General features: G+C 35.6%; 1 protein-coding gene across 1 annotated transcript in view; it reads right to left on the bottom strand.

Moving 5' to 3' along the window:
• Positions 1-259: 259 nt before the first annotated feature.
• Positions 260-10,605, bottom strand: part of jupb (junction plakoglobin b) — a 135,702-nt gene continuing 125,356 nt past the window's right edge. The window contains exons 15-16 of the mRNA XM_056479321.1: positions 7,489-7,640; positions 260-7,132 (exon numbers count right to left, since the gene is read on the bottom strand). Coding sequence (XP_056335296.1) covers positions 7,504-7,640 — 137 coding nt within the window. The 3' untranslated portion in view covers positions 260-7,132; positions 7,489-7,503. The remainder of the gene's footprint in view (positions 7,133-7,488; positions 7,641-10,605) is intronic.

Here is a 10,605-nt window from a genome sequence, read left to right as displayed (position 1 = left end):
GATAGATAGATAGATAGATAGATAGATAGATAGATAGATAGATAGATAGATAGATAGATAGATAGATAGATAGATAGATAGATAGATAGATAGATAGATAGATAGATAGATAGATAGATAGATACATAGATATTGTATCATACTATAAAGGAGATACCTCTATAAATGTGCCTGTGTTTGGACTAATGAACACGCAAGAGATTTCCTACAGATTTTATAGCTGCTTCAGCCTTGAACAAAAGTGAAAAAGCGCAGACAGTTAATATAATTCAGTTTATTTATTTGAAAACAACAGAAATTACTGTCAAACTAAAATGTTCAGTAAAAATGCATATTCACTGACTTCCTGTTGACATTCCGTGCATGTTTTTTTATTTAAATGTTTGTTTCTTGCAGATGGGAATGCTGAAATACTCAAAAGTGCAATTACCACTGAAAATACAGGAGATTTCAAAGTCTCTCCGTGACATGAAAGATTGTTCAGTGTCACTATCTGTATTTTCAGCACACTGCTGCACTGGACAGGTTTGCCTAATTCCTGTTTCTCAGACTAGAGCCACAAAAAAACAAAAACATAATGGGGTGAAACAATACGACATTAGCAAAACATCTGATCAAACGTTCACATGGCCTATTCACACCAAGAATAGCTATAAAATTACCAATTAGCATCTATGCTAAAGCTTCATAATGGTGGGCACAGCGAGGCTTCATGAAACACTGAAACAATCGAAGCAAATGTGTTGAAGCTTCGAAACGTTTCGAAAGCCGTCTTTACAGTGATACCTAGTGGTCATTTTTATTTATTGCTTTAGTCACGTGACCTGGGTGTTTCTCATCGCTTTAGTCATGTGTCCTGGGTGTTTTGAATCGCTTTAGTCACATGACTTGTGTGTTTCGAATCGCTTTAATCATGTGAGCTGGGTGTTTCGAATCACTTTAGTCATGTGACCTGGGTGTTTCGAATCACTTTAGTCACATGACTTGGGTGTTTCGAATCGCTTTAATCATGTGAGCTGGGTGTTTCGAATCACTTTAGTCACATGACTTGGGTGTTTCGAATCACTTTAGTCATATGACCTGGGTATTTCGAATCACTTTAGTCACATGACCTGAGTATTTCGAAACGATTGTGTCACGTGACCTGGGTGTTTTAAATCACTTTAGTCACGTCACCTGGGTGTTTCGAATTGCTTCAGTCACATGACCTGGGTGTTTCGAATTGGTTTAGTCACGTGACCTTGGTGTTTCTAATCGATTTAGTCATGTGACCTGGGTGTTTCAAATTGTTTTAGTCATGTGACCTGGGTGTTTTGAATCGCTTCAGTCACATGACTTGGGTGTTTTGAATCGCTTTAGTCACGTGACCTGGGTGTTTCAAATCGCTTTAGTCACATGACCTGGGTGTTTCAATTCACTTTAGTCACGTGACCTTTAGGTTTTGGATCAAGGTTTTGAAGCACTTGCGCTACGAGATCTCATGTCGAACGTGTCGAAACGTTAGTTTCACATCAGCCATCCCTAAAGCTCCATGGTGCTCTATTTTATGCATTATAAGCGCTGCTGTTTTAAATGCTTGTGCTCTTTTATAGCACGATGGATTCTAATTGGCTGTCAATGTTTTCACTGATCATACAGATTTCATCATCAGTTGGAAAAAAAACTAAAAGTGTCTAATTTGTTGTCAATTATTGACTCATAAACTTAGCTTGACTTATAAAACTTAGCAGTTAGCATCCTTGGTGTAAATGGGCCTTAGAGAGATAGTTCACCCCAAAATAAAAACCACAACACTTGCTCTAATTTACTCACAGGATGTTTTTGTTTAGTTTTTTTAGCTTTGCAATGAATTTTCAAATGTCATTATTTGACTTCCTTGTCACGTATTCTGCATCATCTGTGCCACCCTGTAATAATTGAACTTTATCCTCATTTTTTTTGCATTGAAACAAACAATTAATTTTGTTGTAAACCTCAATACATTTTGTTGCAAACAAAGACCTCAATATATAATCAGGAACTATATCTATTCATTTTGTTTGCCTGCGCATGATTTGTATAACTCTCAAAATACTTGCATTGGAGAACCAGAGTTTCAGCTACAAATATATTATACACTACCTGACAAAAGTCTTGTCGCCTATTCAGGTTTTGGGAACAAAAAATAATAACTTGACTTCTAGTTGATCAATTGGTATCAGAAGTGGCATATATGAAAGGCAAAGGCCTCTAGATTACGCTTATTTTACCCCAATAAAATATGATCATGCCTTGATTTTTAATTATTAAAAATATGGTCTGACTTTGCTTAGACAAAAGTCTTGTCACTTAACAAAAATAATGTCCAGTATAGAATATAAAGTCCTGGTGCAGTGGAAAAAGAATGAATATTGTGTCTGACTCCCATGAGCTTGGAGGACTGCATCCATACATCTCTGCAATGACTCAAATCACTTATTAATAAAGTCATCTCCCAGAGTTCATCAAGATTCTTTGGTTTCATCTTCAATGCCTCCTCCTTCATCTTACCCCAGACATGCTTAATAATTTTTATGTCTGGTGACTGGGCTGGCCAATCAACTGGGCTGGCCAATCAAAGCACCTTGACCTTCTTTGCTTTCAGGAACTTTCATGTGGAGGCTGAAGTATGAGAAGGAGCGCCATCCTGCTGAAGAAATTACCCTCTGCTGTGGTTTGTAATGTAATGGGCAGCACAAATGTCTTGATACCTCAGGCTGTTGATGTTGCCATCCACTGCAGATCTCTCGCACGCCCCCATACTGGATGTAACCCCAAACCATGATTTTTCTCTCACCAAACTTGACTGATTTCTATGAGAATCTTGGGTCCATGCAGATAAGTCTTCTGCAGTATATGTGATGATTCAGATGATTCCTCTGAAAAATCGACCTTCTGCCACTTTTCCAAATGATCAACTAGAAGTCAAGTTATTATTTGTTGTTCTTACAACAGTAATCGATGACAAGACTTTTGTCAGGCAGTGTATATTATTCTGTGTTCTTCTGAAGAAAATTAGACACTTGCATTGTAATTGCCCTTGAGCTAAGTAAATTATCAGCAAACATTTTATTTTTGCGTGAACTATCCCTTTATCACTTCTGCTGTAAAAGAAACGAAAACAAATTGAGCTCAAGTTGGAAAACAGTACCAGAATAGTCTTCGTCAATGTAACTTCGATTCATTTTGGCACATACACGTTCTTTATACCAACAGATGGCAGGCAGATTTGTAGTTATGATGCTAAATTCTCCACTACGGTTACGGTTAATAATGAATGATGCTCGACAATTACTGCAATTTCATCAATCAGCAATCACACTTCACACAGATTGAAACAAACGCCTCTCAGAATGATCTCTCGCATCATAAGCGTGTCATTCAAAACAAGATCAGCACATTTATATCTATGTACAATGATGTAAAACATAGCTTTTGTATAAAAAATATTTACGTCTAAAGGATGTTATATAAAGAGGGCGAATAAGGACAATTTGCAACAAGTCATAATCATAAAATAAACCCTTATCGGGGTCATTAACACTAAATGACCGATCAGAATAAGCCGAGCTGTATTATAATAATAATAATAAGAGGGCAATTTAGTATCGAGAGCCTAGCTGGAAAACTATATAGGTGGGGAAAGCAATCATCATGATGTTGGTAGCATTTTGCTAAAACTCTATTCAGTCCTAATGAAAAGTATTATAGCATAATTTCAGAGCATAATCCAAATAACAAAGCTAAATGATTATTGTGTGCAAGAAAAAAATGTTTCTTGAAAGAAATGTTCCCTGTTACAACAATAACTGCAATGAAAAGAAAGCAAAATGGCATTTTATCCAGTCGATGTGTATCAGATTTCTCTAAAATATACTACAAAAGTGGCCATTTATTTCATTTAGCAATTCTGACATACTCGGAAATGAATCCTATATTTATTTTTTTGTATGATAGAAGTGTTATGTTAGAAAAAGTACTAACTTTACGTGAAATAAAATATGTATAGCTAAATACGTTTGGACATCAGAATGTGCTTATTGAGAGTTTAATTTTAAAACCATTGCATGTTTTTTATTGGATTTTAGGATGTCCAAATGTATAGCTGTGAATAACGAATGACTTTTTTTTTACATGAAATCATACGCCACAAACATTTCCTTACAACTGAATATCAGTTTGTATGAACCCAGCAGGCACACAATGTCATAAGACATTAATATTAGGTTAGATGTAAGTTGTGATGTCAGGTGACCAAAATTGAACTCAGCGTCTAATGACAATGATATTTTGATGCCCAATAACGATGTCAAATCATGTTGATATTTGGTTGATTTTAGGTTGTGTTGGAAAATGACCAAAATCTAACGTCAAGCCAACATCTTAAACCAACGTCATATTGACGTCAAATACTGACATTTATTCATCAGGTATGGCAACCAAAATCCAATGTCTGATAGACGTCATAGTGGTAACGTCCACACAACATCAAGCTGTAACATCATTAGATTTTGATATTTGGTTGATTTTAGGTTGGGTTGAAAAGTGACCAAAATCTAACGTCGAGCCATCATCTCAAACCAACGTCATATTGACGTCAAATACTGACATTTATTTGTCAGGAATGACAACCAAAATCCAACGTCATAGTGGTAATGTCCACACAACCTCAAGCTGTAACATTATAAGATGTTGATATTTGGTTTATTTTAGGTTGATTTAGGTTGTGTTGGAAAGTGAACCAAAATCCAACGTCAAGCTAACATCTTAAACCAACGTCATATTGATATAGAATACTGACATTTATTCATCAGGTATGGCAACCAAAATCCAACGTCTGATAGACATCATAGTGGTAACGTCCACACAATGTCAAGCTGTGTGACTAGATTAAATGTTGATATTTGGTTGTTTTTAGGTTGATTTTAGGTTGTGTTGGAAAGTGACCAAAATCCAACATCAAGCCAACATCTTAAAACAACGTCATATTCATGTCAAATACTGATATTTATTCGTTAGGTATGACAACCAAAATTCAACATCATAGCGATAACGTCCATACAACGTCAAGCTGTAAAATCATTAGACGTTGATATTTGATTGATTTTAGGTTGTGTTGGAAAGTGACCAAAATCTAACGTCTAGCCAACATCCTAAACCAACGTCATCATGACGTCAAATGCTGACCTTTATTTGTCAGGTATGGCAACCAAAATCCAACGTCATAGTGGTAACGTCCACACAACGTCAAGCTGTAACATCATTAGATGTTGATATTTGGTTGATTTTAGGTTGGGTTGAAAAGTGACCAAAATCCAACGTCGAGCCAACATCTTAAACCAACGTCATATTGACGTCAAATACTGACATTTATTTGTCAGAAATGACAACCAAAATCCAACGTCATAGTGGTAATGTCCACACAACCTCAAGCTGTAACATTATAAGATGTTGATATTTGGTTTATTTTAGGTTGATTTAGGTTGTGTTGGAAAGTGAACCAAAATCCAACGTCAAGCTAACATCTTAAACCAACGTCATATTGATATAGAATACTGACATTTATTCATCAGGTATGGCAACCAAAATCTAACGTCTGATAGACATCATAGTGGTAACATCCACACAATGTCAAGCTGTGTGACTAGATTAAATGTTGATATTTGGTTGTTTTTAGGTTGATTTTAGGTTGTGTTGGAAAGTGACCAAAATCCAACATCAAGCCAACATCTTAAAACAACGTCATATTCATGTCAAATACTGACATTTATTCGTTAGGTATGACAACCAAAATTCAACGTCATAGCGATAACGTCCACACAACGTCAAGCTGTAAAATCATTAGACGTTGATATTTGATTGATTTTAGGTTGTGTTGGAAAGTGACCAAAATCTAACGTCGAGCCAACATCCTAAACCAACGTCATCATGACGTCAAATGCTGACATTTATTTGTCAGGTATGGCAACCAAAATCCAACGTCATAGTGGTAATGTCCACACAACGTCAAGCTGTAACATCATAAGATGTTGATATTTGGTTTATTTTAGGCTGATTTCAGGTTGTGTTGAAAAGTGAACCAAAATCCAATGTCTAGGCAACATCTTAAACCAACATCATCATGATGTCAAATACTGACATTTCATCATCAGGTAGGGTGACCAAAATCCATGTCTAATAGACATCATAGTGGAAAAGTCCACACAACATCAAGCTGTAACATCATTAGATGTTGATATTTGGTTGATTTTAGGTTGTGTTGGAAAGTAACCAAAATCGAACGTCGAACGTCGAATGTCGAACGTCATAATGATGTCAAATACTAACATTTATTTGTCAGATGGTGTCAACCAAAAGTCAATGCCATAGTGGTAAAGTCCACACATAATCAAGCAGTTACATCATCAGACGTTGATATTTGGTTGATTTTAGGTTGATTTTAGGTTGGACGTTAGACATTGATGTCGGCTTTTCCAAGCAAAATGCAAAGTCCAAACGACGTTGGGGTACAACATCAATCTGACATCATGTTGACACATCCTGTGCCTGCTGGGAAGAGTCTGCCAAACAAAAACAAAAAAAAGATGAAAAAAAACCTGCCATTGACTTGTCGGAAGTCAGAACAACATCTCTTCTCAAAATAGTGTGACTATGAAAATACAAACGAGTTTCGTTTTTTTCAGATGTATGTTTTGTTGCCTTTGTTGATTTATTTTCTAAAGCCTCAGAGCCACAAATACACAGAACGCAAAGGAAAACGAACCCTCATGTGGCCGAGCCGCTAGCTAGCTACGCTACATTTCTAGGACGGAGTTGTCTGGACATCTTTGGACAAACGATATAAAGTACAAAAAATGTACATGTTATGATCACATGCTTTTATCGCATCACCACACTTTTAGGCTTTTGTCACTCTGTTAGTAGCACAAGATAACAAGATGAGTTAGGCAGTGCTTCGAGTTCACGTCACAAACAGACCGGTGGTGAACTAAAGCGAGTGTTTTTCTTCTTCTTTCCTTTGAGCACTGCGCAGTTCAGGCCCTGCTCCGCGTCTGTCGCAGGGAACAAACCGTTGTGTAGTTTCCACCTTCGTCCACTTCATTTCACCTGAAGACTGAGAAGAACAGATTCATTCAGAAAATAAACATGGCTCACTATCTGAAGGTAATGTCAAGTATAAAGGTTCGTTCACAGCAAGAACGATGAAGATACAGTTGAAGTTATTAGCCCTCCTGAATTATTAGCCCCCCTTTTAACACATTTCAAAATATAATAGTATTAATAATTAGTTTCTAATAACTGATTTCTTTTATCTTTGTCATGATGACAGTGCAATCATTTTTTTTGCTATAGCTGTGGTGTGAACTCTCTAATTGTTATTTCTAGCCCTGTATCTTTATAGTTATCGTCTTTGGTGTGAACGGCACTAGAGAATGTAAATTGTGCATCAGGAAGTGTGCTGAAGCTAACCTGCTGGCAGTGTTGTTAAAGAGGATTTGGATACACCTGTCGAGGGTCGTAGGTCATTTCTGGCATGTATTGCTCATGAAGCTCAGCGTCCAGCGGGAGGCCGTCCATGGGTAAATCAGAGTAACCATATGGTGGGTAAACCACATCCAGGTCTTGGAGAAAGAGAAAGGGGCATTAAAAGTTAGCGTGCAAATAAACATTGACAGTTTTTTTTGTTGTTGTTTTAAATAATTAAATAAAAAAAGTGGAAATAATAAAAGTATTAATTAGATTAACTTATTTTGATATATTTAATAACTTAAATGTTATATATATATATATATATTTATGTAATATCAAATATTTCAAAGTCATTTATATTATACAAAGCAGTTTAAATTGATATTTGCATGTTTGTTATTTTAATATAAGTGATTATTTTGTTTATTTATATTTTTTTAGGGCTCCACGGTGGTGCAGTGGGTAGCATGTTCAGCTATGAGTGCGAATGAGTGTGTATGGATGTTTCCCAGTGATGGGTTGCAGCTGGAAGGGCACCTGCTGCGTAAAACATATGCTGGATAAGTTGGCGGTTCATTCCGCTGTGGTGTGGAGTCCCTGATTAATAAAGCGACTAAGCTGAAAAGAAAATGAATGAATGAATGATTATTTTTAGAATTATCTAAATGTAAAATTATTTTTAAAATAAAATTTAAATATCTAAATGAATATAAAATGGAAAATATACTTTTCTTAATTTACTAAACATAAATTTAGCGATATATAAAGTATTTATGGTATGAAAATATATAATCTTATATTTATAATAATATGTAGTATCAAAATAACTACATATAGTACAATCCATTTTATAACATATATAATTTAAATATATTTAGTTACTATTGTGTGTGTATATATATATATATATATATAAAATAAATCACATGAAAAATCACATGAAAACTTCTCATATTTTAGAGTTATTTAATGCTGCCCAGTAACTAAATAATACAGCACCAAATAATAATAAACAAATAAACAAAAATAAGAATAAATAGTAATTGTCTAATGTAAACCTAAGCTACATATTAGCAAAGTATTTCCCTTTTAAATGAAACAAATGTAGTCAAAGGCTGGTAACCCCTGTCTGAAAACCACTTTTGATCAACTACATTATGAACTTGTTTGGTATTTTTTGGTGGAACGTAGAACGTATGAAGCTGATCGGTCCAGTTCATGTCAGGTGACTTGCAGTGCGCTCACGGCATTCTTTCAACTAGGAGTGCCTGGAAAGCATCCCGCCAAGTGCGCACCACTGCCAATATACGCAAGCCACACACCTTCATTGGAAATAACGAACTTGCGCACGCACAAGACGAGATATGTTATAGCTTCAGCTATAGTTAAAATCAGCCTTAGCACACAGTTGGCGTAACTTTGTTTAGTTGCTGCAGTTTTGTTCCAAGCAGACACGCAGTATTGAGAAGCCTTTACTATTCATTAACCGTAACAAATTAAAGCACAGTTAATAGTGAAATCGGTTAATTGTTGCATCCTTGTTTACAAATGAAGTTATGTGTAATAAAATTAAATGACACAGGAAAAAAGTTTTGAACACATGAAGAAAGGAAGGTGTAGAAATGCAATGAAAGCCCAGACAGCAGCCGAAATCTCATATTATTCAGCAACCCTCCGCCCTTCATCACTGTGAGTTAATATTAGCTGCTTCAGTCCAACATTTACATTAGCTGGAGGATGAAGATGAAAACCCGACAGACATTTCAGCAAGACAATGATCCACAAAACAGCCAAGGAAACTCAAATGTTTTGAGAAAGAAAATCAAGCTGTAGAATGGCCCAGCCAATCACCTGACTTGAATCCAATAGAAAACACAAAATAAAGCACAGATTTGAAAGACGAGACCCATAGAACCAGCAAGATTTTTTAAACTCTGTTTAAGTCTGTGAAAAACTCACCCCTGAGAAATACATGTGACAAATAAGAGGCGTCTTTAAGCTGCCATCACCAAAAAAGCCATTTATATAATGTGTTAAATACATTTTAGTAGTTCAAACTTTTTTCTTGTGTCATTTCATTGTTATTAAACAACAATTTATTCAGATTTTTAAGTTTGTATTGTTTGGGTTTTTACCAAAATCTGGTTGTCAACAGCTCCTTTGGAAATATTATTCCCAGAAAAAAACACGACGTGTTCAATAATTTCCCCCACTGTATATCTTATTATCTTTTAATAGATGCAATATGATGCCCACGGTTTGTGTACATAAGTAGAGTGCTTAATTCTCCTTTTACCATGATAAAATCGGTGTACATATCATTGCTTTAATGAGTCAATTTACTGATGGATGAAACGTTGAGCAGGGATTAAAAAAAGGAGAATAAAACATGCAAAGCACTTCCAGCGATACATACTCCTAGCGATTCACATAATGGAGGACTCTCGACATTGATAGAGAGCTGCTTAATGAAATGTAAGTGACCGAGGGGGATTTCAGACGAACAAATTGACTGAATCCAAATGACACACTTGTTAAATACAAACACCTAGAAACAGACATTCACAAAGCCCCGAGGCCACAGCAGAAACGCCTGAAGAGTCAGACACAAAAACACCCTCAGACTGCCATCCTCAAACCTAAGGTGTCTTCTCTGTTGAAACTTGGTTTGTTTTGTACATGACATGTTAATACAGCTGTATTGTTTTTGCTAGAATATTCTGTGGACACAGTCCACGAAAATGTGCAGGGAACAAAACATCCTTTTTTATTTAAAAGGTAGATATATAGTGGGGGAAATATGTATTGAACATGTCACCATTTTTCTCAGAAAAGAAATTTCTAAAAATGATGTTGACTTGAAATCTTTACCAGATGTTGGTAACAACCAAAGAAATCCATATATGCAAAGTAAACAAATCTAATCAGTTTATAATGAAATAAAAATAATAAAATAAAATAAAAAATCAGTAATAAAATGAAATGACACAGGAAAAAAGTATTTAACACATGAAAAAGGAAGGTGTAGAAAGGCAGTGAAAGCCCAGACAGCAGCTGAAATCTCTCAGAAATTCTGCAGCAACCTTTTGCCCTTCCTCATTGTAAATTAACATTATC

This window comes from Danio aesculapii, chromosome 19 (assembly GCF_903798145.1).
Source record: "Danio aesculapii chromosome 19, fDanAes4.1, whole genome shotgun sequence".
Classification (NCBI taxonomy): Eukaryota; Metazoa; Chordata; class Actinopteri; order Cypriniformes; family Danionidae; genus Danio; species Danio aesculapii.
This window is presented reverse-complemented; position numbering and strand designations above follow the sequence as displayed.